Source organism: Varanus komodoensis, unplaced genomic scaffold (genome assembly GCF_004798865.1).
Source record: "Varanus komodoensis strain SLA01 unplaced genomic scaffold, ASM479886v1 scaffold77, whole genome shotgun sequence".
Classification (NCBI taxonomy): Eukaryota; Metazoa; Chordata; class Lepidosauria; order Squamata; family Varanidae; genus Varanus; species Varanus komodoensis.
This window is the reverse complement of record NW_025336442.1, coordinates 2127072-2154338: the sequence shown is the minus strand read 5'-3', so window position 1 is coordinate 2154338 and position 27267 is coordinate 2127072. Positions and strand designations below refer to the sequence as shown.

The 27267-nt window shown below is 53.7% G+C and overlaps 3 protein-coding genes across 7 annotated transcripts in view; 2 read left to right on the top strand and 1 right to left on the bottom strand.

Annotated features, from left to right (window-relative positions):
- The window catches only part of ZER1 (zyg-11 related cell cycle regulator), a 19661-nt gene extending 16116 nt beyond the window's left edge, over positions 1 to 3545 (bottom strand). The window contains exons 1-2 of the mRNA XM_044453115.1: positions 3378 to 3545; positions 1621 to 1916 (exon numbers count right to left, since the gene is read on the bottom strand). Of these exons, the coding sequence (XP_044309050.1) occupies positions 1621 to 1778 (158 nt within the window). The 5' untranslated portion in view covers positions 1779 to 1916; positions 3378 to 3545. The remainder of the gene's footprint in view (positions 1 to 1620; positions 1917 to 3377) is intronic.
- A 4349-nt stretch (positions 3546 to 7894) lies between these two features.
- Positions 7895 to 26561, top strand: TBC1D13 (TBC1 domain family member 13). 5 transcript variants are annotated; one of them, XM_044453129.1, is made up of 13 exons: positions 7895 to 8004; positions 11552 to 11625; positions 14178 to 14218; positions 15375 to 15436; positions 16004 to 16103; positions 16186 to 16268; positions 16726 to 16885; positions 17916 to 18126; positions 18514 to 18677; positions 20371 to 20531; positions 21780 to 21837; positions 22187 to 22268; positions 22951 to 26561. In XM_044453129.1, the coding sequence occupies exons 1-12, from the start codon at positions 7982 to 7984 to the stop codon at positions 22250 to 22252; spliced, it is 1203 nt and encodes a 400-aa protein (XP_044309064.1). In that variant the 5' UTR covers positions 7895 to 7981; the 3' UTR covers positions 22253 to 22268; positions 22951 to 26561. The 5 variants fall into 5 exon arrangements, 2 of the variants coding, with proteins under 2 accessions (XP_044309064.1, XP_044309063.1); XR_006416895.1 differs by lacking the exons at positions 7895 to 8004; positions 22951 to 26561 and adding exons at positions 9980 to 10388; positions 21056 to 21337 and having other exon boundaries at positions 22187 to 22236; XM_044453128.1 differs by lacking the exon at positions 7895 to 8004 and adding an exon at positions 9982 to 10388.
- ENDOG (endonuclease G) overlaps positions 26314 to 27267 on the top strand; it is a 4182-nt gene continuing 3228 nt past the window's right edge. Inside the window, exons 1-2 of the mRNA XM_044453056.1 lie at positions 26314 to 26377; positions 26945 to 27066. Coding sequence (XP_044308991.1) covers positions 26314 to 26377; positions 26945 to 27066 — 186 coding nt within the window. The remainder of the gene's footprint in view (positions 26378 to 26944; positions 27067 to 27267) is intronic.

Genomic DNA, 27267 nt, shown 5'->3' with positions numbered 1-27267 from the left:
TTGGGAGTTGGAGGCACCGTGTGGCGGTGGTTCCACTCCTATCTCAACGGCCGATTTCATAAGGTGTTGCTGGGGAACTATGGCTCTGCGCCATGGCAGCTATGCCATGGAGTTCCGCAGGGGTCCATTTTGTCCCCTTTGCTGTTTAACGTCTACATGAAACCACTGGGAGAGGTCATCAGGAGGTGTGGGCTGCGGAATCATCAGTATGCTGATGATACCCAGCTCTACCTCTCATTTTCCACCAATCCAGGTGAGGCAGTGGCTGTGCTGAACCGGTGCCTGGCCGAGGTAATGGGCTGGATGAGGGCCAATAAACTGAAGCTCAATCCAGACAAGACGGAGGTCCTGCTGGTGGGTGGTTCGGGCCTCGGGATGGGGGACTTGGGCCTTGTCCTAAATGGGGTTGCAGCTCCTCGACCCTGAGCTGTCTCTAGAAGCTCAGGTGACGGCGGTGGCGAGGAGCGCCTTCCTTCAGCTTCGGCTGATCCATCAGCTGCATCCCTTCCTGGAGAACGACTGCCTGGCAACAGTGACACACGCGCTGGTAACTTCCCGATTAGATTTCTGTAATGCACTCTACGTGGGGCTACCCTTGAAGACGGTCCGGATACTTCAATTGGTGCAGAATAGAGCTGCCAGGTTGCTGACAGGGACTGGGCATTGTTCTCATATAACCCCAGTTCTCTGTCAGCTCCACTGGCTCCCGATTGAAGTCCGGGCCCAATTCAAGGTGTTGGTTATGACCTATAAAGCCCTAAATGGCTTGGGACCTGGATATCTAAAGGAACGCTTGCGCCCATATATGCCCTCCCACCCCTTAAGATCAGCAACGGATGCCCTTCTCCGGGAACCCTCTGTGAATGATATTAGGAGGGTGAGTACTGTGCATATTAGGAGGGTGAATATTAGGAGGGCTTTCTCTGCGGTGGCACCCCATCTATGGAATGCGCTCCCCAGAGAGGTATGCCTGGCGCCGCCAGGCTAAGACCTTTTTATTTAAAACTTATTTTAATTGCTAAATTATTGTATTTATTAGGATTTTAAAATTAGCCGAAAATGCACCGGGGGGTTTCAATGTTTTTTTTCTTTTAAATTGTTATATTGTTATTGTTTATTGTTTTTCTGTATTTTTTGTGAGCTGCCCTGAGGCTTTGTTGCGATGGGGGCAGCATAGAAATGTTTTAAATAAATAACGAACCTCACCGTGTGACTTTGGGCCAATCAATGAGCCTCACCCAAACCTGCCCCTTCCTTTGGATTCATATTGCAGTCCTCTGCTTGTTCCAGGATGACAGCTCACAGAAAGACCTTTCAAAACTGCTCACACAAACTTCCTTGCCACACTTGAGGTTGTGGTGACAAGGTGCGACCAGATCTGAGTGGGACGGTGTAACCTGGTGACCTGTAGCAACAGGGCCTGGGCATTCCTGCTCCGTGATTCTATAAAATCCAGGTTCAAATCTATTTATTGCACAGAGCATGTCATTTGTCATCTGACTGACCTCACTGCTGGGAGGATGAGATTGGGTAGGTGCTTAGGGGAAAAGAGGCCTATATTCTATAGGGAAAAACAGTTCTATAGGGAAAACCAGAACGGCAATAGACACAAGCATTTACTCATTGACAAGTCTGTCGCAGATCTCGCTCGGCAGGAAAATGTCTGGGTGGAGACGGAGAGTCTCGTTGTCCAGCAGGTAGCAAAGCGTCCCCTCCAGGTTGTGAAGGCAGTAATTGGTGCAGAGGGCCATCAGCGACTCTGGGCTGTCGGCCGCCATCTTGTGGCAGTGGATGGGGCAAAAGGGGGGAACAAGGGAGGGGGGAAAGGCAAGTCGAAGATGCGCTGTTTCCTTCTTCCTGGAATTCCCTTGTTCTCAGGAGATTTTAGGGCAGACTCCAAAGTTGTATCAGGACCACTGCAGGCAGACGAAAAAGAGCTAGTTTCAAACACCATCTAGTTTCAAACCATCTCACTGCTTGCATTTCTATACTGACCACCAGGCAGCACTCTCTGACTGATTTACAAAGATTAAGACCTTAAAAATACATGCTAAAATGGTATACATGCAAACACAGACAATGAACAAAGAGACACATGTATGCCTAAAGCCAATTTTAAACAATGAACAAGAAAAATAACAAGACTGCATTAAAAGCAACTCACAGGCTGACAAATGCACCAAACCTGGCACCAAACAGATAACAATGATTGGGGTGTCTGTTTCAGAACTGAAGAGCCACCACTAGGAAGATCATCTTCCTGTTTGCTGCCTTTCAAGACACCCTTGGAGAAGTACCTAGAGGAGGGCCCGAGATGAAGCCCAGAGCATACAAGTAGCTTCACACCAGAAGTGCTCTGTCAGGTAAGGATCGGACTAAGGTGTGTTTCATCCACTCCTCTGGTTACACTGAGGGCAACCAGATGCACAGGCGACACCCTCAGGCAGGACACGAGCATAAAAACATCCTCCTGCTCATGTTCCCCAGCAACTGGTACACTCAGGCAGTCTACCTTGGATGCTGGAGGGAACATCTAGCAACAAGGACCGGCAGCCATTGACAGCCTCCTCCTCCTGAATGTGCCCAGTCCTCTTTTACAAGTACCCACATTGGTGGCCATCACTGCATGTTGCAGAAATGAATTTCAGTTTCAATTCTGCTCTGAGAAGTTGTTCCTTGGATATGGCATCACTCAGCCTCATGGGGTGTGTGACCCCCCTTTGCATTCTAGCATGATGGCAAAGGGAGGAAATATTTCCCTCATCACTTTCTCTGCAGTAGGTATCATTTTGCCCACTTCTACCACATCTCCCTTTAATCACCCTTTTTCTAAACTAAACAATCCCAGACACTGTAGCTTTTCTTTACACAGGAGTTGCTCCAGCCCTGAACATTTGCCCTTCTCTGCACTTTTCCCAAGTCTACAATACCCCCCCCTCCTTTTTTAGGTAAGCAATCAGAACTGTGGGCAGTATAGCAAGTGTAGCTGCACCACTGAATTGCAGTTCTGTTCCCAGTGCTTTTCCTAGTTACGTCTGAATGTGAAATCTGCATCTTTCACAGCAGCTGATGGTTGAGTATACAGGGCAAATAGGCAAGCACGGGAGGGCTTCAGTTTTAAAATGTCTATTTTAAAGATGCTTAAAGACTGCATGGCGGGAGCTGCAAAGCACTCCTCTGCGGTTGGCTGTGGACGATGGGAGTTGGAACACCGCATAGCTGGAGAGTGCCGACCTGCAACGCGCTCCCCATGCACCTGGGCGGCGGGTGAGGGCCAGGCCGGGGGCTCCGCGCCCACCACGCCCCCCGTTTCCCGGAGCGGGGGGCTGGAGCGCCTGGAGCTGCCTCCCGCAACGTCCCCGCCCGCACACACTCACCTGGCTGCAGGTTGAGCAAGTGTCCGGGTCAAACTTGGTTCCGGTTCCGGCGAAGGAAGGAAAGAGGGAGGGAGGGAGGGGAGGAGAAAGCGGGACCCCGAGGGGATGCGGGCGGGGGTGGGGAAGAGGAGGGCCCAGTCCCCACCGCGGTCCGCTCCCCGCGCTGCCCTCCCCCGCTGCAGGAGCAGCCGCTGTCAACAAACCCGTGCGTCACTTCCGGCAGCCGGGCCCTGCGCTCTCCCCGTCCCGGGGGACCGGAGGGGCGCTCCTCGTCTCGCCTTCCCCCTGGAAACAGGCTCCCCGAGAGGAGGGTTCCGGGCTGCGACGTACCCGCCTCTGCCCCGTGCGCCTGTGTGTGCGTATGTAGGAAACCCCCTTTCCAAAGATACGCAGAAAAGACCGGGGAGAGAGTAGAGAGCCCCTCTCCCCCTTCCCGATGGAGATATAGGGTAGATATGAAAGGGGACCCCTTCTTCCTTTTCTCCAATACGTTTTCTATCGTATAGGGCATAGGAATAGCTGTCACAAGTACAGGTTAGGTGACAAGTGGCTGGAGAGCAGCACTTGTGAAAGGGACCTCGGGGTGCTGGTTGACTGCAGGCTCAACATGAGTCAGCAGTGTGATGCGCTGGTCAAGAGGGCGAACGCCACCCTTGGATGCATAGCCAGAAGCGTGGCTTCCAGATCGAGAGAGGTATTACTACCACTCTATACGACTCTGGTGCACCCACAACTGGAGTACTGTGCTCAGTTTTGGGCCCCTCATTACAGGAAGGATATAGCCAGGTTGGAGTCAGTGCAGCGTAGGGCCACAAGGTTGGTGGCCGGTTTGCAGGGGATGCCGTATGAGGCGAGACTGAGGGAACTGGGTCTCTTCAGCCTGGAGGAGACTCAGAGTGTATATGTTGGCAACATACAGGTATGTGAGGGGATGTCACATGGAGATGGGCAGAGACCTGTTCTCCCCTGCAGAGGAAGGCAGGATGTGCTCCAACAGAGCAAAGCTCAGGGAACCAAGGTTCCATTTAGATGCCAGGAAGCATTTCCTAACAGTCAGGACCCCGAGGGTGTGGAATGGGCTTCCACGAGAGGTTGTTGAGGCCCCATCGGTGCGAGTGTTCAAGGATAGGCTGGACATCCACATGGTGGGCATGTCATGAGCGGAGCCGGCAGGTGCTGGAGGTCAGACTAGATGGCCCAGGAGGACCCTTCTGACTCACTCTGTTTCTATGTTTCTATATGGACATCCCTTCCCATTTCTCCCTTGGAGCCTCTTGCTCTCCTACCCCCCACGATTCCTTTCCAAACCCCTGGATTTAGGACAGCCCTCCTCGAATGTGGAGTCCTCCAGGGTTGTTGCATTGCAACTTCTGTGGTCCCCTGTCATTGCAGGAGGCCACGGGAGTGACAGCCCATGCACCTCTGGAAGGTGGTGAGTGGTGCATCCTCCTGGGACCCCCCAAAGAGGCAACGCGTCATTTCCATACACCCCTCCAGGCATCATTTGCAGTATATTTGCCTATGCCAGTGGCTAAGGAGAGGCACGCACCGTGGTAGGTGATATGGCCAGGCATGGAAGCAGAAATTAAACATAGAAACAGAGCGAGTCAGAAGGGGTCTCCTGGACCATCTAGTCTGACCCCTGGGTCCAGCCAGCTCCGGTCACGACATACCCACCATGTGCATGTCCAGCCTATCTTTGAACACCCGCACCGATGGGGCCTCAACGACCTCCCGTGGAAACCCATTCCATACCCTCGGGGTCCTAACTGTCAGGAAGTGCTTCCTGGCATCTAAATGGAACCTGGGTTCCCCGAGCTTTGCTCCGTTGGAGTGCATCCTGCCTTCCTCTGCAGGGGAGAACAGGTCTCTACCCATCTCCATGTGACATCCCCTCACATACCTGTATGTCACCAACAGATCCCCTCCGAGTCTCCTCTCCTCCAGGCTGAGGAGACCCAGTTACCTCAGTCTCGCCTCATACAGCATCCCCTGCAAACCGGCCACCAACCTTGTGACCCTACACTGCACTGACTCTAACTGGCTATATCCTTTCTGTAATGAGAGGTCCAAAATTGAACACAACACTCCAGTTGCGGGCATACCAGAGTGATATAAAGTGGTTGTAATACCTCTCTCAATCTAGAAGCTACACTTCTGGCTATGCAACCAAGGGTGGCGTTCGCACTCTTAACCACTGCATCACACTGCTGACTCATGTTCAGCCTGCAGTCAACCAGCACCCCGAGGTCCCTTTCACAAGGGCTGCTCTCCAGCCACTTGTCCCCTAACCTGCACTTATGACAGCTATTCCTATGCCCCAAGTGCAAGACCTTGCACTTATCCACATGGAACGCCATCCTGTTGTCTCCTGCCCACTTCCATAGTCTGTCCAGATCCTTTTGGATCTGGAGTACCTGCTCCTCAGTTGTGGCCACTGCTCCAGTTTTAGTATCATCTGTGAATTTGATCAGCAGACTGTTCACCCCTTCTTCCATGTCATGGATGAAAAGATTAAGCAGGATCGGCCCCAGGACAAAACCCTGGGGGACCCCGCTTGTCATTGGCCGCCATCCCGATGATTCCCACTAATGGTTACCCTCTGCTTTCGGTCAGTCAACCATGCCCTAATCCACCGGACAGTGCTTTGGTGTATCCCAAAACTCCTCAGTTTCTCAACCAGGATATCATGGGGCACTTTGTCAAAGGCCTTGCTGAAATCCAGGTAAACCACATCCACTGCATCCCCTCCATCCAGCCACCTCGAAACCTTGTCATAGAATTCCACAAGGTTTGTCTGGCAGGACCTGTTTTTGCAGAAGCCGTGTTGTGTGGCTGTCAGCCTTCCTTCCCTATCAAGCATCAATAGATCTCTCTCTGTTATGAGCCTTTCCATTCTTTTTCCTACAATGGACGTAAGGCTAACCGGTCTGTAATTCCCCATGTCCCTTCTACCACCCTTTTTGAAAATTGGGACCACTGACACCACCCTCCAGTCCTCTGGAACTTCACCCGTTCTCCACGAGGCCTCAAAAATGAAGGCCAGCGGGCATGAGAGAACCCCTGCCAACTCTCTAAGTACTTTCGGGTGTAACCCATCAGGACCTGGCACCTTTGTAAGGTCCAATGAAGCGGGAACATTTTTACTGAAGGCTTAGATGAGGAAGTACAGGGCAATTTGATTAAATTTGCAGATGACACAAAGCTGGGTGGAATAGCAAATACCTTGGAAGAGAGAGATAAGATACAGGTGACTTCAACAGGTTAGAAAGCCAGGCAGTGAATAACAGAATGAAATTCAGTAGGGACAAATGCCAGGTCCTCCACTTAGCAACAAGCAACCACAATATGGTGAACAAGATTGCAAATAAGAAGGATCTTTGGAAGGATCTTTGGATTGGTGTAGATCACAAGCTGAATATGAGCCAACAATGTGATGCAGCTGCAAAAACGGCAAATGCTATTTGGACTGCATTGTCAGAAACTTCACTTCCAAAACACATAAGGTACTAGTTTCCTCTACTCAGCACTAGTCAGACCTCACCTGGAGTTCTATGTCTGGTTCTGGGCACCTAAGTTTTACAAAGATGCAGAAAGGGTACAGAGGAGGGCAACAAGGATGATCCGAGGACTGGAGGCAAAACCCTGTGGGGAAAGACTGGGAGAAGTGATGTGATAGCACCCAAGAGGTACCTGAAAGGCTGTCACAAAGAGGAAGGACAGGATCACTTCTCGATCATCCTAGAGTTCAGGATGCAGAATAACAGACTGAAGTTAAAAGAAACCAGATTTAGACTAGACACTGGGAAGAATTTCCTGACTGTCACAGCAGTACGACAATGGAACCTATTAGCTGGGCAAGTTGTGGGCTCTCCCACACGGGAGACATTCAAGAAGAAACCGGGCAGCCCTGACCGGGATGCTGTAACTTGGTGTCCTGCAACAGCAGGGGGCTGGACCCGAGGGCTTGCTTGGCTGCTTCCAACTTTACTGCTCGATGATTCTAGGGAGTGCCTGGCCAGGGGCTCTCACACCTTCTCTGGGGCTGGATGAGAATTCAGTGGAGCAATAGGAATAAGCGTTCAAACTGGGCAAGGTGGAACCCGAGCAGCCTTCCTCTGGAACAAAGCGCAGTTGTACAAAGAGTCCCACAGCTGCCCCGACGCAAGGAACCAGCGTCGATGCTCCGCTCGAGTCGTGCAATATAACGGCGCATCCATTTATGAAGGGCCGTCAGCTGCAATCGATCTGTTCAAAGTGCATCTGGGGATTTTAATGTTTCGTTTTTTCTGTTTGGATTTAATCACGTCCACAATAAAAGGGTCCGGTTCATGTGCGGCTCCCACGTCCGCCCGGGCCCGCGCAGGCGGAGAAGCCGCGGGGCGCAGGATCGCGCGGCCTGCGCGGGGCCGGGGGGCGGGCGAGCACCGCCCCGCGCCGCCCCGCGCCTATTTATCCGCCCGCCCCCGCTCGCGCAGCCAGGCCGGGCTTCCGCCCGCCGCGCATGGGGCTCCGCGCTGCCGGGCTGGCCGCCAGTGCATGGGCGCCCGCGCGGGGAAGGAGGCGCCGGAGGAGGCCGGGGAGGCGCCGGGGCCGCCGCCATCATGTCCCGTCTGCACAAGAGCAGGTGGGGCCCGGGGGGGCGCAGGCGGGGCGGGGGGCGTGCAGCGGGGGCGCCGGGCCGGGCTGGGCCGGGCCCGAGTGCGTTGCCGGGGCGGCCGCGGAGGGGAGCCCGCGAAGCCGCTGCATCTGCAGGGGCGGCGGACGGGGGTGGCCAGGTGTGCGGGGGCCAAGGGAGCACCGAAGCCAGCCCGCGGCTTCCCGCACGCGCGGGCACAGGGAGCGGCGCTGCACACGCGCTGGCCGGCCCACGCCGCATCCACTCGTGCACACAGGTCACGCGCCAAGGCACGGACAAAGAGACGCACCGCACGCTTCAACACGCGCCCGCGAAGGCGAGGAGGCGCGCGCCGTGCCGCGGAGAGTCGTGGCGACCCAAACGCACACACCGCACGTGTGGGCGAGGCGAGGTGTGGGTGCTGGACCCGACTCGGGAAGCCCCAGTTGAAATCCCCGCCTGGGTGGCTTTGAGCCAATTGTGTGGTCATCGCCTCCCCCTCCTCAGAGGGTTGTTGTGCATTCGGGGAAGGAAGTTCCCGGATAGCCCAAGTGGGGTAGTGGTTAGAGCAGCGTCTGGAGAGCCAGGGCTGCCTCCTGCTCAGCCACAACGCTCCCTGGCTAGTCACAGCCTCACCCTAACCCGGCTTGCAGGCTTGCCGTGATCACACAGTGGCGAAGAGGAAGAGGAGGCTGGTGCAAGCTGTGCCACCGTTAGTTCCTTGTTGGAAAAGGGGCAGGCACCTCTCACAGCCGGCCTGCTGCTGCAGAATTCCTGCTTCCCAGTCTGCAGGACAGGGAAAATCACGCTGGAGCACCTGGAAGTGGGCCCTGCTACCCGTTTCTACACCCCCCACCCTTATTGCGGGGAAGTGCCGTCAGTGCCCGGTAGCACCCTGCTTAGCTCACCCAAGGCCTCTGCGGAGCGCTGGGAAAGTCTCTGCATCCGCACACCTGGAGAGGCCGGGCCCCTTCAGTCCCGGCGAGATGGTCGCCTTGATCTGGGGCGGCTTCCAGCGCGTTCCCATGACCTCGTGGACCAGCTGGAGAGTCTTGCAAGCAAGCTGCGAGGGCCCAGTCCTGCACACATCAACCTCCATGCCCCCAGCAACACCCCTCCCTCTGGCTGGGGGATGTTGGGAGCTGTTGGGCTTTCCCTTTTCCTCTGGCTCAACCTGTGCAGGAGCGCAGCAAGGCTCTCCTGTGCAGCGAAACTTTGTCGTGGTTCGACCAGCTGCAAGCATCTGGGCCTGGCTGGCGTTGTGGTCAGGGCGGGCGGGCGGGTGGGCGCCGTCGGGAATCCTGCTTTCCTGCCACTCCCATGCTTCCCTTTCCCCCTTTAACGTTCAAAATGTGCCCTTGTCTGCAAGGGGTGTGTTTGCAGCCTCAGGCAAACATGAGGGAAGAGTTTTTTAGTAGCTTTTCTTGCAAAAGTGAGGACGAGAAGAGTGCAAAAGCTTGCCAGTTCCACGGGAAAAACTCTGGGACTTTCTCCCATGAGTGCTTCTCCTCAAACAGTTTCACCTGCCCTTTAAACTGTGAGATGAATTAATGCGAGCTAACTTTGGTATAAACTTGCATCACCTGGCAAATCCATAAAAGTTTCGATGAGCAAGCCAGCAGTCTGGTGCCAGCAGTCGGCTCTCTCCCTTACTGAATGTGAGGAGCAAAAGCTGAGCCCTCCCTGAACATCCCACAGGCTCCCCGCCCCCTTTTCCTTGCATGCCTTTACTTCAGTCACCTGTTTTTCCACAGTGAGGCCAGCCGGCCACAAAATAGAGTGCCACTCTTCTGTTGTTGGGTGTGCCGGGATCGTGGCTGTTTAAAGGTCCTCGCCTCCTATGGGTACCCCACTTTGCAAGAAATGAATGCATTTTTGGGGAGGGGGTATATTTGATTGGGGGGGAGGAAAACTCAGAAGGTTTGCAAGGAGCAGCAGGAGGGGGAAGCACAGGTGGGCAACAGGTGGCTAAGTCAGGAGGACCTGGTGCAGCAGAGATCTAGAACCCCTGGACTGGGTTTTCGGCACATGCCCCGGGGCAGCAGAGCGGATGGGCAGGCCCCCCTTGGGGCTCCGGGGCGCTGAATGCAAGATCCGAAGTGCAAGTCCCAGTTAGGGCAGCCCCTGACAGCCTCTGTGGGAAATAAGTGTTGTGTCTCCAGCCACATCTTGTGAGTCCGCAAGCCTCACCCACGTCTGCCGCTCTGTAAGTGCACCCACAACCCTTTCTCCAAACCCTGAGAGTTTCCACCAACCCCAAAAGGAGGGGAAGAGGTAGGCCATTTGCAAAGCGATGCCAGGATGCCTGAAGCAGCTCTCACATCCCGTCCTGGATGTGTCAGTACGGAAACAGTGTGCAACTGTTTAACGATCGGCTTGTTCTGCACATCATGGTAAGAGCATTTTGGTTCATTGTAGAATAAGTGTTTAAAAGCGCTGGGTTGCCATGATGTTCAGAGCAAACCAGTGTGATTGTCCCCAGAGGCAGGACAACACCTGAAGTTCACACAGGGTCACACTGATTGTTACGGTCTGTCCCTGCACAGCTCCAGGACTTCCTCAAGTGCAATCAAAGCAGGAGAATTGCCCTGTTTGCTAATGGAAACTGGCTTAGCTCAAGTTCCTGCGAGCCACTGTCAGAGTGCCTGTATGTGCCAGTCGATGGCACATGCGCTCTTCTCATGCTCTGCTTTGCACTTCCCAGCATCTTGCAGGTGGTTTCCTGCCTCTGCCCTACACTGTTAGATTTATAGCTGTCCAGCAAGGACTCAAGTCGCTGCCCTGCAGCAGTGGTTGGGGTGGGCGAATTTTTATCTGTGTGGTTTCTTGTACTTGTGCTGCCTTTGTTCAGATAAAAGCTCTTATCAGAACTGCATGTTTCTTGGGTTATTTACGACGGGCCTAACTAGGTTTGTAGTGCCCTTGAAGGAAGGAGGCAAGGGGGAGAGAGAAAAAATATGTAATTTGGAATGTCACTGCAAGCTGGGCTTTGTCCCAAGAGGAGTCAGGACTGAAAGAACCCTTATGCATGTTGGCCCAAAAGCCGAAAATGTGATGTGTAATAATGATTTGTAATTGTGATTGCAATAATTGCAGTTGGATTGGTGGGCAGGGATGTCAGAGAAATCTGCAGCAGGCGTGAACAAGTTCACATTTCTAACAATCTGATCTATGGATTCTGCGGAGCACCGGCTTTTCCGAAGTTGTGCAGATACCACAGAGTTGTTAAAAAGTTAACATTGTTTTATACAAATCCAGTCACAATAAATTAGTCCCAAATTGCACATTCCTCCCAGAGCATAGCATGAAAACACACATCTGGATGGATACATGCAACTTGGGAGATTCATGTGTCTGTGCAAGCACTTTTCTGCACACGAATAAGATGATGGAGTGAAAGATGGCTGGCAGGCCACAAAACACAGATGGGATGGATTTCACAGCAGCCCTAGAGCCCTGCACAGAAGGACTCGGTTTCACCTTACGCAATCAGCAGTGTGCCCCTTTTGAGCACTTGCTTTGATGTGTGCAGCTCTGCTTTTCTCTTCCCCTCTAGGATTGCGGAATTCCAAGACATCCTGAGCGAACCCAGTGTGATTCTGCCAAAACTTCGTGAACTGTGTTTCAGTGGTAAGCCGCTTTAGCCGATTCTTGTCGGCAGCTTGGTGGATCCGGTTTCAGTGTGTCATCAATGGCTATGCCAATGGCTTGCCAGCATTTCAATGGGATTTCTCCCCTCAATTTTTTTTTTAAATTTTGGGGGGTGGATATCCAAATTTCAATGGAATTTCTCCCTACAAAAAGGATCTTTTAATAAGAATAGGGACCAACATTCTTCAGTTAGTAACCTCTCCTTAAAGCACACACGCACAAAGAAAACTTGACTGCCTTTGGAGATAATGATCTGCATGTCAAGTCAACCCCATGCTGAAGCTGTAGATACCAGAGGTGGCATTGTGATGTTTGGTATCTGCATGTCACAGCTTAGCAAACAGGATTGCTAGCCTTCTGCCAGACTCTCCTTCCAACGTGCAGCCAGAGCGGTCTTCAGTTCATGTACGGCAGCATGAAAAGCCCCATGTGAACTGAGTGGGCTTGGACAACACACCGACACTCGAGTGTTGAGAGTGAGTTGCAGTGGAACTGTATGTTGCTGTTGAAGCATGGCTTACTGGGTTGTCTGAATCCAGCTGCACTAACAAGCCATGGCTTGTGAACCACAAACAACCCAGGTTTGTTGTTGATTTGTGAACTGAGGGTGGATCTCCATGAGTTATCTCAGCTGGGTTCAGACAGTTCAATAACTCAGTTCTGCAACGACCCAGACTTGACTCTTCCCTCAAGTGTGGGATGAGGTATTGCCCGAGTCCAGTCTGCCCTAGAAAAGCGCATTGGGCCTGTAGAATCTACCAGATAAGCAACCAGACGCGGAAGGCAGGCATCTTGCTCTTCCCACGTGCGTGCTCCTTGTCGGCCTTTCTCTGCTTGCTGGAGAAGGAAGCCTTCAGCACATTCCTCTCTCTCGAACCCTCAGCGCACCCTGCGGGGTCACTAAGGCCGAGAGCTTGCTCAGGCACAACAATGAAACACCGGCTGCAGTGCCACACTCCAGTCCCTCTTGGACACACACGCGCTTGGCGTGTTTAAACAACGAGTTCTGTGCATGGTTACTTTTTACATGAAGTTGTTGGGTTAATATTTATAGAAATGGTAACTGACCGGCACCAAGTTGCCTGCTTAAGGCTGTCCAGCAGGGAATTCTTCAGCCCTACAGAGTTGGACGATCCCGTGTCAAGCCACATCTGGGAGAGGGAAAAGCTTGCGAAATAAAATGACATACAGGCAAACCTCTAGCATTTGCCCCCTGCCAGTTTGTTAGATGTTGATCTAAGCTTGGAGGTGCCCTCGGACTGGGTTCAGACAGCCTAATCCACATGCGGGTTGACTGTGAGTTGAGTGTTGTTACGCTGGGCAAACCCCACCAAGGTAAGAAACCACGATAAGCAAACCACCGTGCGCAACCCACAGCGACCGTGGCTTCTCTTCTTGTAGTTAACAGACCGAGCTTTGTCACCATGGCTAGGTTTGGACAGCACATAGCCCAGTGGTTCAGCAACAATCCACACACAACCTCTACACAACCCCTGAATGTGTGCCATCATGTTGTCCAAATCTCTGATGTGTTTCTTCTCTCAAAGTGTAATTCATGATGCTAAGATGAAGGGAAAGGGAATGTCAGAATTATGGAAAGAACTTGTGGGGGTCTGTGGGGTGTCACTGAATAGGTGTGGACATCATTAGCTTTCCAGGAGTACATGCAGAGTCCCATAATCTTATTCTGTGTGACTTCTGCCTGATTTGTGTGCGTGCGCACGTGTGTGTGTGTGGAGGGACTGTGCTTCAGTAAACTCACCTATTTATGCATAGACACACTCACTGGCCTGTTGTTGAATCATTGGTTGTGTTGTGTAAACCCAGCGGTACCAACACACTGGTTTCTTAGCCATACGCAGTCCACACATTTCACAAGCCAGCAAAAAACCATGGGCTCTTTTTGTGGGTTATTTCTGATTAATAACTAGCTGGTTGGCATGGCTGGGTTTTCAAAGCACCATCAACCCAAGCTTGCTGTGCGAATCAGGCCATTGACTGGGTTCAGACAGCATGACCTCCCGCATTTCAATGACCGCCTACAGTTCGGAGACGACCTCCACTCGATCCCTACTCAGCCGTAAATGTGGATTGCCATGCCATTTGAACCCATCTCTGCTAACAAACCGAGGCTTCTTAAGCACAAACAACCTATGAAGAAAACCCATGGTTTGTTGCTGGGTTGTGAACTGTGGGTTGCTCACAGTTAGCAGGCCATGGTTTGTTAATGTGATTGGATTCAGACAACAAAACAATCCGTGGTTCAATGACATCCCACCCTCAGCCCTTAAGTGGGGGTTATCCCGTCGTTTGAACCCAGCCATGGAATCATAGCAGTCAGAGCTGAAGCTGTGCTCGGTGAGTTAGAGGCTCATGATGAGCTGCGTCGGCATATGTTTAGCTTCCCTTTCCTCTGCCTTTCCATCTAACTGGGAAATTTATATCTTCCGAAATGCTGCATTCTTACCAACGGCGTTGCTCTTGTGCGGGGACTTTGCTTAACCACACGGTTCTGTCTCTTGGCCTCACAGGGATCCCTTTCGAAAATGGCTTGCGCTGTCTCTGCTGGAAGGTGAGTTTTCTGGGTGGGGAGGGGGCTCCCTTTATTTCGTGAGGGTCCCTCGCTGTGCTTTGCCTGGCTTTAACGGTGAAGGGCGCTTGAGCATGTCACAAGTGTGGCCTGGCTTGCGCATGTCAGGAGCCCGTGGGTCCGGCTTCTTCTGGGCTGCTGTGGTATGTGAATCACATCTGAGCTAGTTAGCTGCACTAACAAATCCTGGTTGTTTGAACCCCAGCCAGCCCAGAGAGGGGACCCCTGGTTTGTTGCTGAGTTGTAAACTCTGGATTGGTTATCTCATGGCTTGTCTTTGCATGCAGACCCAGAGCTGTGGTTTGTTCATGGCTTGTTTCATTCATGGTCAGAGGCAGTGGACAACAGTAGTAAAAAACCCACAAACCTGGCCACGTTACCGCCCATTGCAGAAGTGCCACAAAGGCATTAGGGATACATGGGGGAGAGCGGCCAGGGAGAAGAATAAGAAACAACCAAGGGACTGAGGAAACAGGCCACAGGGGGAGGGCAGTGAACTGTGAATTCGAGAAACCATAAGATGGCTTGCAAGGCCACTAGGTTAATCCTCCCGGCAGACACCCTGTGTTCTGATGGAGAGCTGACTTTGTGACCCGGTTCACCTGACAGGACCAGGCAGAGTGTGGGTTGAATATGGGTGGACTGCGGGTTGTTGCTGAACCACGGGTGGTTGTTGAATCACAACAACGAACTTGTCTGGGCGTTATTCATGGTCACCGTGGTTGGGTATGCAGCGCAGCAGCTCGTAATTCGGCAACAACCCGCGCTATGGCTTGCCATTTTGTGTGGACCCCGTCACACCAACAAACCCGGAAAAAATCACACAGAGAACCCATGGTTCGTTACTGAACTGTGAACCCTGGCCCATTCACCGTTGTGTGAGGGATGTGTGTGAGACAGCTTTGCCAAGGGACAGTCTAAGTTCTAAGATTTTCACGCAGTTAAAATTTGCTAGAAATCTAAATCGGGGTATATTCTGATGCCAGCTTAGGCAGGAAAAAGCATGCAGCCCCCGATAAGTTGTAGGGTGTTTTCTGTCTAAACATGCATGGGGTTGCCCCACGAGCTGACAGTTATTGTCTCTCGTTACCTTTTGTTCAAGAAAAAGAGCTTTGCACGTTCCTCTTTCCTTTTGCAGATCCTCTTAAACTACCTCCCAGTGGAAAGAGAGCTATGGAGCTCCCTGCTGAAGAAGCAGAGGTAACTTTGTGACCCGGTTCACCTGACATGACCAGACATGGTGTGGGTTGAAGATGGGTGGACTGCAGGTTGTTGTTGAACCATGGGTGGTTGTTGAATCGCAACAACAAAATCCTCTGGGTGTTATTCCTAGGTTCTCTCCATGGGTCGCTTGTGATTAACAGACCACGGTCTGTTGGCATGGCTGCGTTCAAACAACACAGTAACCATGTTTCAGCCACAGTGCATGGCTCAGTGGCAACCCACCCGCAACCCTGGAGTGTGGTTTCTTGGTTTGTCTGAACCCAGGCTGTTTGCTCTGGCCAGCTCATAGTGCTCGACTCTCTCCATCCTGGTGTTCACATGATGTGTTAGACTGCAGCTCTCAATTCCACTGGCCATGCTGGCTGGGAATGATGGGAACTGGAGTCCAGCACACCTGGAAGCCACGAGTTTGGGTAAGGTTGGATGAGGAGTTCTTTCCCCAGCTGCTGCCCAAGACTCCATCTCCTCCATGTGGCTGTGGAGAGAGCTTAACAGTATTTGGTGCAAACCAGCTTTTCTTCCCCCTCCCCTTTCCTTTTAAAGAGAATTGTACGCCCAGTTCTTGAAGGAAATGATTATTCAGCCCGGGATCGCCAAGGCCAACCTGGGCGTCTCCAGGGAAGACGTGACTTTGGAGGACCATGTAAGTAAACCCTTGACGGCAGAAGACTCTCCCTGCCGCCCCCTCGGCTCTGACTGCCTTCTCTCTCCTTCCTTCCCTGAAGCCACTGAACCCCAACCCGGACAGCCGGTGGAACACGTACTTCAAGGACAACGAGGTGCTGCTGCAGATTGACAAGGACGTGAGGTAGGAGGCGGCGGCCTGAGCCGCGGAGAGGCCTTCCTCCCTCTGCAGCCAGGGGGTCATCCCAGGGAGCCGAGGGGAGGGGGGGCCAGGACGGGGAGGGGCCCCCATGCAGCGCCGAGAGCAGCCGTGGCACTTGCGAGCGCAAGGCGTGCTGACGGGCCCCTGCGTGGGCAGCTTCCGAGGGGGACTGGATCCGTTCTGCGGGGGAGAGGGCTATCAAGAGCCACTAGTCTTGTGGGGGCATGTGCCCCCTGCAGGGACAGAGGCCGTGAGCCTGCGTGCCCCAGTTCCTGGGGAACGTGGGTGAGGGGGCCACTGTGGGAACGGATCGCGGGACTGGGCTGAGCAGGGCTGAGCTCATACTCTGATGCTCTCCATCCTACTGCCAGAGCTTGGCTGGTCTGACGCGCTTCCCCTGCCCCTTTCACAAACGCGGATGGACCCTTTCCCCACCCAGGCGACTGTACCCGGATATGGCATTCTTCCAGCGCCCTACGGAATACCCCTGCCTCTTGATTCTCGACCCCCAGAATGAGTTCGAGACGCTTCGCAAGCGAGTGGAGCAGACCACCCTCAAGTCGCAGACGGTGGCACGAAACCGGAGCGGCGTCACGAACGTGAGGAGCTGCAGGGGCTAGTGAGGGACAAGTGGGCAGCTCAGAAGCCCGGGAGAGCCGAGCCGGAAGGGGCGCGAGGGCCAGCGGGGCCAGGCCCTGCTCAGCGCAGGACTCCCGGGGAAACCACCCCTCTTGGAGGGCTGACCAGTTGCACCTCGCATGCCGCCAGACCTCCCTGGGGCATCGATTCCGTTGCCACACTGCTCAAAAAGTCAGGAAGCGTTTCCTGATGTCTGGCCAGAATCTGGCTTCCTGCAGCTTGAGCCCGTCATTCCATGTCCTGCACTCTGGGATGGTCAAGAAGAGGTCCTGTCCTTGCGCTTTGTGGCAGCCTTTCAAGGACGTGCAGAGTGCTTTGATCTCTCTCCCCCCTTCCTCTTCTCTTCTTGAGGCTTATGAGAAAAGGCAAAGATGCGGAATGTTTCCCACGGCAGACTGGACTCCCTTGACCTACTCTTCCTCTTAACGCGTCCCCTCGGTCTCTGAATTTGGCTGGCCTCTGTGTGCTTGCAGTGAGGACCAAACCAAACACAGCAGTGGAACATCCCAAATGCCTTTGTGTTGAATCAGTCCTTTGACTGGTGGGGGCAGCAACAGCTCCGTGGGGCTTCAGGGGCTTTACTGTCTGCAAAGTAAGGTCTCTGTTACAGAGCCATAGCCATTCTTCCAGGAAGAAAGTAAGGTTCTAGTCCTCATGTTTCTGATAAAGGGACTGCTTTAAAATGGAACTTCAGAAACTGTCTAATACTGAATCAGGACGTTCCTCAGTCTGGCACAGATGGGAAGCAGCAGCTCTACAAGGTTTCAAGGAGGGGCTTTTCTAGCCCTTCCTGGAGAGGCTGCTGGGGAACCTGCTGCGGGCGAGTTGGGCTCTGCCATGGAGTCACGTCCCCTCTTTTTGTCACAGAGTTTTCTGTTCTGTAGCCTCCTTTTTTAACACACAGGGCAAAAATGTTCTTCTGGTAATGCAGGGACCTCTCTTCGGACTCACGTGGTTTCCGGTACCATTTTTCTCCTGTGCCCCCGACAGGTGAGTTCTCCCCTGAAAACGCCAGCCCCCGGCTCACTGAATGAGTACGAGGTTCTGCCCAATGGCTGCGAAGCCCACTGGGAAGTGGTGGAGCGGATCCTCTTCATCTACGCGAAACTGAATCCGGGAATCGCCTACGTCCAAGGCATGAATGAAATTGTCGGCCCGCTCTATTACACCTTTGCCACCGACCCCAACAGTGAATGGAAAGGTAAGAAGGGCAGGTGCCGGCCTGCAGCGCTGGGTCCAGGTTTGGAGGGCCCGGGGAGCTGCCTCTGGGGCTGAAATGTGCCCCCAGAATACGCTCGGCACCAGGAAGCGCTCCTTAAAAGTTTGGGGCAAGATTGGGGGCGGATTCATCAGCCTGTGGACATCGGGGCCACCCTCGAAGCCCCAGCACCGCCTGAATCCCCTCACTTGACCCCGCCAGCCTGGGCCGGAGTGAGGGGCAGCAGACGCAAAGGTTGCGGTGGGACAGGGGGCGCGTGACAGCGGGCTCCTTTCGAGAGGCCCTCGCTGGGTGTGTGCCGGCCCCGGCCAGCCCCGCCTGCTCGGCACGTCCCTGGCGTGCCAACGGCTGGCCTTTCCCCCTCTGCAGAGCACGCCGAGGCAGACACATTCTTCTGCTTCACCAACCTCATGTCCGAGATCAGGGATAACTTCATCAAGAGCCTGGACGACTCGCAGTGCGGCATCACCTACAAAATGGAGAAGGTCTACTCCACCTTGAAGGAGAAGGACGCAGAGCTGTACATGAAGCTGGTAAGGAGCCCTTCCGCAGCCGGCTCCAGGTGGGGGTCGGGGGGGCCGTGGGGCCCCCGCAGCGGCCGCCTGGCGAGCGCCTCGGAAAGGCCGAGCAACCCCTGAAGCAGGGCTGCAAAAGCTTCAAGCAGGGTTCTAGCCCCTGCCCGGCCATGAAGCCCCCTGGGTGACCTTGGGCCAGCGCTCACTCTTAGCCTAGCCTACCTCACAGGGGTGTTGTGAGGATAAAACAGGGGAGGTCTGTGAAAGCTGCCTCAGTTTCCTCACAAGAAGTGGGTAAAAACACAGAGTAGTAACTAAACACAATCGATAAAATGGTGGTCGGCTAGTTCAGGAAATGTTCCTGATGTAAAAATGTTAGCAAGAGGCACTGAAAACAAGACTGTTGGCACCAGCTGGACTTCAGGGGCGAGGCATTCCAGGGAGATGGACCCCCCTCGAAGGCCCTTCTCCAAGCAGACACCGATTGGCCACCCTTTCAGACCCCTCCCCAACTCCCGCCAGGACTGCACTCCAGTCTTACCGGAATCCAGAGACTCGCCAGCGAGTCCTTGCTTCCAGTACATGGCAGAATTTAGCCAGTGGGGAAGAAATGTTTGGGACATTCATCCTGTGCAACCTTATGATATTTTAGCCTTCCTTTTGCGGGGGGCATATTCTGGTCATCCCTGTGAAGCCAATGCACACAGCTGGTCCCCTGCACAAACGGAGCGTGCCCCCTAGGGGACTTCCGGAGACTCGGTGGGGTTCCAGCCCATGGTGGACTTGCCAGTGGATTTGACAGATCCATCGACCAACTTCTCCCAAAGCAGCAGGCTGCAAATGCCCTTGGCTGTGCTGGTTTGCAAGCGATGGGAGTTGTAGTCCCAATGGCTGGGATGGCCCAGCTCGGGGAACGGTGCTTTAGATGCTGGATCAGGGTGCGGGGAGTTGGTGGTGCTTCTGTGCCGCCAACTCTCAGGGATTCAACAAATCGGATGGCACCGTGGCAATCTGACATCCTGCTGGGTTTGAGATGGAAGGCGAAGTCGGCCCCCTGGCCAGCAGGACTCGTCCATCCTGAGCTACGTAGTGACGGAATATGCCGAGTCGGAAGGAATTTCTACTTCTGCACGTCAGTAGGATGTTTCCTCTCTCCATAGAACACAAATCGGCCTCATCTTTGTTCCCTGCCAGGCCTGGAAAGCTCCTCTTTTCTGTGCGAGGAATAACCCCGGTGATCTACAATTTTTTTTTTTCTTAGCAATCGAGGAGGAAGGAAGGGCTGCTGATCGAAAGCCACAAACTTCCTTTTGAGGGATGTGGAGGCCAAACGAAACTGACTTAAGTCTCGGGGGAGTTACTTGAGGGGAACTCAACTGTCCTGCATTTTTGTGATAACCCAATAGAGGGCTAGAGAGAGACAACTTAAAGCAGTTCCAAAAAACCAGTCCAGCAGCAGCTTGTTGAACATGGAATCCGAGAGGTCTTTAGACAGAACAGTGCCCTGCGGCTCCCGGCATGCCCCATACGGATTGGCAGAGGAAAAGGGAAGCCTTCGGTAGGCCTGCTGGCACGGTGTGGCTTGCTGTCTGCTTTGCTCCCACCCCTTTCTCCAGGATAACCGGGAAAGAGGGGCTGATCCCTCCCCCCATCCTGCTCCCCACTTTAAAAGTGAACTGAAGCAGTGCTTTTCTCTCTCCATCTCCCACAGCAAGAGCAAAACATCAAACCTCAGTTCTTTGCCTTTCGCTGGCTGACGCTGCTGCTGTCCCAGGAGTTCCTGCTGCCGGACGTGATTCGCATCTGGGACTCGCTCTTTGCTGACGACGGCCGCTTCGACTTCCTGCTGCTCGTCTGTTGCGCAATGCTGGTGTGAGCATCTCTTGCTGGCCTCCTGGCTCTCGCCCTCCCGTGTAGCTCCACAGCCTGTAAAAAGAAGCAGGATACGATCTGCAGTGGCCTGTCGATGGCTATTTCCCCGAATAGCCCAATGGAGCCTCCATGTGTAGAGGCAGTCTATCTTTGAATATTGGGAGATGTGGGCAAAGTGTAGCTGATCCTCACAAATGTCAGAATAGGTCCTCTTAGATGTTCAAAAGAGGAGGATGGATTTCATTGGACTGGGAGTGAGGGCAGAAGGTAGATCTTAAGATATTGTGGACATCGAACGCCCAGAAGCCCCTGCCAATATGGCTGATGGTCAGGAATGCTGGGAGCTGAAGTCCAAAACAGCTGGGGGTCTAATTTTCACCCACCCCTGGACTCCCGGGCCTGGGGCCCAATTCGTATGCACTTGCCACAAGGCGAGCGCTGTTGGACTTCGGGCGTAGAACCCAGGACGGGGCTGGGCCTAATCAGGTCACAGGCCTTTTCTCGCACAGCCTTTCTTCCCACAGCTCTAGCCGGGTGACGGAGGGGTGTGGGGTGAGGGCTCCTGCTCCCCGGACATGTGGGTGGAAGGACGGCCTCTGATCAGCTGCAGCTTTCCTGACCAGAAGCTCCTGGTGAGATTCAGAGAATACCAGAACCTTCAGCCCCAGGGCTGAGCATGGGTCGAGCATGGGTGGACACCAAGCTGGGTTGCTGCCAGCGTGAAGGTTATTGTGTTCTCTGAACCCAGCCCTGCGGACAAGCCGTGGCTTCTTAACTGCAAGCAACCCAGAGAAGCTTCTGGCCAGGTAACGCCGTCTCGTGTTGTCTGAGCCCTGCCTGTGGTGGGTTCACCCTCCATGGATGCGCTCCGCCCCTTCCAAAGCCGCCCTGAAAGAGGGTCTCGTGGAAGTGAATCCACAGTCCCACCCTGTGCGTGTGCGGACGGGTTTCCTTCCCGCATCGTCAGCCGCTCGACTCGGGGAGCACCCCGTCAGCTTTGACACTATGAGGGTACGGAAATGCCCCTCTCCCCGTGTTCCCTGCCTCATGCACGCTTTCATGCACGCCCACCCTCGCCTTCTCTTCAGAGCAGAAGGCCCCGTCACTAACAATGCCTGTACATTGGAGGCACCTCCCCCTGTCCCCACTTCTTGCCGTCATCACGGCATGGTCCTTGCAGACCCTCTCCTGCTGATGATGCAGGAATTCCTGGCTCCCGTAAAGCGGCGCCCTCTCATCTGCCCCCAGGCTCATCCGGGACCAACTGCTGGAAGGTGACTTCACCCTCAACATGCGACTTTTGCAGGTAAACCTCCGCAGCGAGCCCAGAAGTAGCGCCCACCCTCCGTGGGAGGCTTCTGTGCAAGGCACCACTAAGCCAGTGTCACGACGGGTGAGGCGACGTGGGGATTTGGGGCAGCAGGTCTCGACTCGGAGAATGCGGCCGAGTCTTGCTTTAGGACGAAATAGTTGCCCAGAAAGGGTGGTGGGTTCGTCTTAGGCACAGCACTGAGACGGCACTCGAAGCCAAATTCCAGAATCCATATGGTACGATCCCTTGATGACCACACAGGGATCCTAGACCCTTTGCCCTCACTTTGCCACAGATCCCTCATTCCAGCTTTGATTGTATTCCCCCTCCCTTTCTGACGCAGGATTACCCCATCTCTGATGTTCACCTTATTTTGAAGAAAGCAAAAGACCTTCAGGACTCCAAATAGCTTCCCACACATCACGGTATGTAGGCCTGAGGTCTCTGCCCTTCTTTGGCCTGTTCATGCAACATCAGAAGCTAAAGAACAGGTGGAGTACTGATTGCCATTGAACAATGGGGTGTTCCTGAATTATGGGTTGTGTTGTATGAACCCTGCTGTTCTAACAAACCATGGTTTGTCCACCGTAATCAACTCATGCTTCACAGCCCAACCACAAATCTTGGGCTTGCTTTGTGGGTTACTTCTGGTTAACAAAACAGTGCTTTGTCGGCACAGTTGGGTTCCCACGGCTCAACAACCCACGATTCAGCAAGACTCACGATTTGATAACGACCCATGCTTAGACCATGTTCATCCTGTACTCTTCTTTCTTGAGCTGAGAGCCTAAGAAAAGCCATGCTGGGACTGACCTAGTCCAGCACACGGTGGCCAATCGGCACCCACAGGAAGGATGCGAGCAGGATAGGAGCGTGGCAGCACTCTCTCACCCATGTTCCCCAGCAACTGGGGTATATCAGCACACTGTCTGTGCCTGTGACAGGGGAGCCCGGCCCTTGACTCTAACGCCAGAGGTGGTCACGTTCGGTTTGTGCTCCTGCTTTCCCGAATCTCATCCAAAAGGGGGTCCAAGCTGCAGGGTCTTTGTCCTGATGGCTCCAGCCAAGCAAATAAACCACACGCGGCCTCTTTCTCCACCTCGACAGGAAAACCCACGGATGATGAAAGTGGATCCTTCTGCACTAACCCTTCTGGAATTCACACAGGACAGGAGCCAGTGGGACCAAAGGATCAAATTCTGCGTGTCTGTCTCTTGAACGCATTTTGGGGGTCCTTTCTTCACCACCCAGTAGATGAAGGGCTATGCCTGTCCCTTTCCTGGGGAAAGGACGCAAGATCTCTGCAGAGAACTAAGCTTCCCAAAGCAGCCTCGGCCGAGACTTCTGACTCTCATCTGATTCTCCCCACCTCTCCTCCTCCTCGAGGGGCAGATACCGACTCCCCTGGTGTGCCAGTCTAAGGCATGCAAAACCAAGTCTGGCTTGGCCTTACAGCCCACCATGCCTTCGAGAGAGAAAGCCAAGCCTCTCCACCACTGAGAACTTGCAGGCCCCCAGACGCCGTGAGAGCACCTGCGAGGGGCCCCGCACCCCCCGGCTAAATCGACTAGATCCGACATCTCAAGAGACAAGGGACTGCGTTTCCTCTTGCTCCTTCACTCAGGCACTGGGGAGTCCCCTTTCCACCATTTGCGGTGGGTGTAGAGTCACAGCGTGGATACGGACCGCTGCGGACGAACGGCGGATCGTGCCCAGGATCCCTGTGCTGCAAAGGTATTGCAGCCCTGTGGGGTCGCCACATTCCACAGGCATAAAGAGGCACCGGCGACACTCACGGATGCCCGGCTGTGTGGTGGACAGCTCTTCTGCCCAGGGGTCCTTGGAAAAGACAACGCCGCCTAGTGGGAAGACTGCGCTGGCGTGGGTGGGCCAAGTTGCTGGCCCCTGGTGAGGAAGCGGCCAAAGTGGAGGCAGGGATGGGATGGGGGAATTCACGGAGGGGACATCTGAGGGTGGCCCTGCGTGGCGCTGGCGCTGGGATAAACCCGCCTGCACCCTGCCGCGCGGCCTGGAAGCGCACGCTTGGCACTCGGTTGCATCCGGGATAGCCAGCGCGGGCCCCCGGGGAATTTCCCCAGCTGGTCCCTCCTGCTCCGCCCGTCACCCCTTCCAGCAACCTCCCCAGGTGTCCTGCATCCACATGAAGCTTTTTATATGAAGGGCAACTGCTTTGGGGGTGAATAAAGAGTTTTGCTTTCCCCCCAAGGCTTTAGAAAATGAAGACGGCTCTTATTTCACGTGTCCGTACGGCCAGCTGCAGCCATTCTTTGGCCGTCCTTCTGGCCTTGCTTCGCTGTTGCTTGGGGAGCTTGGGTGTGGTAGTGGCTGCATTCAGGCAACGGGAAACCCGCACGGGAGGGCTGAACACACAGCTGGCTGGGACGCTGCAGCTGCTGCTGGCCTGGGATGCGGGGACCTCTGTCCAGGACTTGATCTCCTGCAGAACAGAAGCAAATGGATTAGGAAGATCCTGGGAACGTGGCTAATTCCCTGGCCTTCTCCTTTCTTTCCTCCTGCTTAGTGCCTTGTGGATTTCCTTAGCTTAGGAGGACCCAAATGTCTGATGGATGCAAAAGGCTGTGCTTTTAAACAGGGTGTCCTTTGAAATCGCCGGAGCCTTTAATCTTTCCCTGCCCTTCTTTATAGCTGTTGCTGTATGATAACTGCCATTTCCCAAAAGCTTGTCTGCCTCCCTTCTTGGGGAGTAAATTTTGACTGAACAGGAATGTTGCGATGATTGTACACGGAACATCTACCATCCCTTGGAAACATAGTAGCCCATGCGTAAGAGTAGAAATAGGGGTTATTACTGTCTGAACCCAGCCATGTTAATCAGCTTGGCTGGTTAGTCACAACCCAACAACAAACCATGGGTTCCCTTCATAGGTGGTTCATGGTTAAGAAACCATGGTTTGTTGGCATGGCTGGGTTCAGACAGCACAATAATCCAGGTTTCAGTGACAACCCATGGTTTAGTCCATACTTAACCTCAGAGCATGGCTGATCATGGTGTCTGAACCTGGTCATCTTCAATAGTGGATGAAAAAGGACCTGGAACACTGAAATTACTTCACCTGGAAGCCAGAGAACGGTCCTCCCTGAAACAAGTACGTTGTAAGCATGTCTGTTACTGACAGCAGTCCTTGCTTTCAATTCCCCCTACAAACCACCCTGTAAGTTTCTCATGATGCCAGCTGGAAGGTGTTCAGCCTGGGGCTACCGAGGTATAAAGCAGGCATTTCAGGGGGGCCAGCAGGACTTCCCATCTACGCCTGCGTGGGACTGCCGCTTCACTGTGAGGTCCCTGGTCTTGCCAGCATCCACAGACTCAACATGACCAGGACCTTCGGTTGGCGGGAGATGCAAAGGTTAACAGCTCGCCTTCACGGGGCTCGGGAACTGAAATGGAATACGTGGCTGACCAATCCATCAGGAAATGAGTAATATTTCAAAGCACTGTCCTGTGGCACAGGGGAGCAAAACCTGGGCCGACCTGTGCAAAGGATTCAAGGGAAATGCCATTTTTCTCCTTGGAGGACAAGCATTCCCGTATTCTCAAGGCGTCTCTTCACGCTGCTTCAAAGCTTCTTTTCTGTTGCTCCTGTCTGTGTGTGAGGGACACAGTCCTCTGTGTGTAAAGATACTTCTCTGGTTGACTTAGAAAACTAATTTGGGGTGTAGAAAAGCCTCAGTCTGAGTGGTGTTTTCCTCACGGCCCCCAGGCTACACGCCCTTTGCATTGCAGATTTTATGCACTTGATCAATTTAATTTACTGCCATTTTCTTTTAAGATCATGCCTGCTTGGGTTTTTTGTTTGTACCTTTTGAAGATTTTCACCACCGAGCTTGAGGAAATTGTGGCTTTTCTCATTTGGAGTGCAATCCTTTGCAGATTTAGATAGGAAAAAATCTTACAGTCCTCAGTGGGGTGGGCACACTGAATATTGGAGGATTTTTTCCTATCTAAACCAGATAGGATGGCAACCATACTCTTTTAACAGCACTTGGTTTTTGGTTTCAAACATCACAATACTGAACTGGGTACCCATAAAATTCATACAGAAAAGGATGAAGGAGAGGAGATGGGGGGTTGGGCATGATACTGTAGAAAGTATAATTTAACAAAAGTAATAGGGTTTTTTTTTTTTTTCCAAACGTGAGTTCAGAGGCATTGAATTTGTAGGAGGAATAGAATAGCCAAGGAAAAGGGGATTGATCGCAGGGAATGCCACACTTAGACACATGCCTCCTCTTCATTGATGTGCAAAGAGAACATTTTGTATGTTTGTTTTCTTTTGAGAAAAGCTGGAAAAATTTGCTGGATATCTCTGAGATGCCCGGATATATTTTTGTTACTTAAAGAAGGAATGGCGTACGGAGATGTTTGTCAGATGCATGATACTTTTGTCGGTTTTGCTCTTCCGCACTGACTTCGCTGTTCGGCTCAACATGTTGATGCTCAACAGGTGCTCATCAAGAACGCAAAGAATGCCGCAGTCCCTCTGCCCGGGTGGTAACAAGTCTATTTTTAAGTTGCCTCTTGGGAGGACTTTGTCGTGAACCACAAAGGTTTGGGGTTCCAACATCTGTATTTTGTACTCTCCCATTAAATACAGCTTATCTCTGAACTGTCAGGAACTCATCACAAATGCCTCCCTCTTGATTTTGTCTTTTCCTAAATAAACATGCTTTGTAAATCCTGGCTTTTTCATATATATATATATATATATATATTTCAGGGCAAAGATCGACTGGATTGTTTATGAAGGTCTGGGGAGCAGATAGAGATGGCTTTCAGAAAAGAAAACCTGTTTGTGCTTGAGATGCAGGTTATGTCTGAACCCAGCCATGCTAACAAACCATGATTTAACCATTAACGAGGAATGACGAGAACTCCTGGGTTGTCCTTGGGTTGGGGAGTCTGGCTCATCGGGTCGTCTGAACCCGCCCGACACACGGCTCGGTGGCTGCGAGTCCCTGCCTGGCCGCGCCTGGGATCGGGCACAGCCCGGCAGCTGCGCCCGCGGGGGAGGCCCCGCCAGGGCCGTGGGCCCCAGGCCCGCCGTCCCTCCCCCGCAAGGGCAAAAGGGCAGGCCGCCCGCCGCCGCCGCCGCGCCGCCGTCGCCTCGCATTCCTCAAACGGGCGCGGCCGTCTCCGCTCCCAGTGCGGAGGTGCAGTCCAACCCATACGGACAGCAGCAGGTCGGAGGCAGCGGGACTGCCCGGCGGATCCTGTGCATGGAGGAAAGGTGCAGAAAATGCCTACAAAGCCCAAGCATGCCCGGCCAAGCCGGCAGGGAAAAGGTGGGAGGAGCGGGGCCCACCCCGCAGCCATCGCCGCTTTAAGAGCGCCGCGGGCGCGCCGCCCCGCCCGCCGCGCGGCGCCCCCGGACGGCCGCCCGC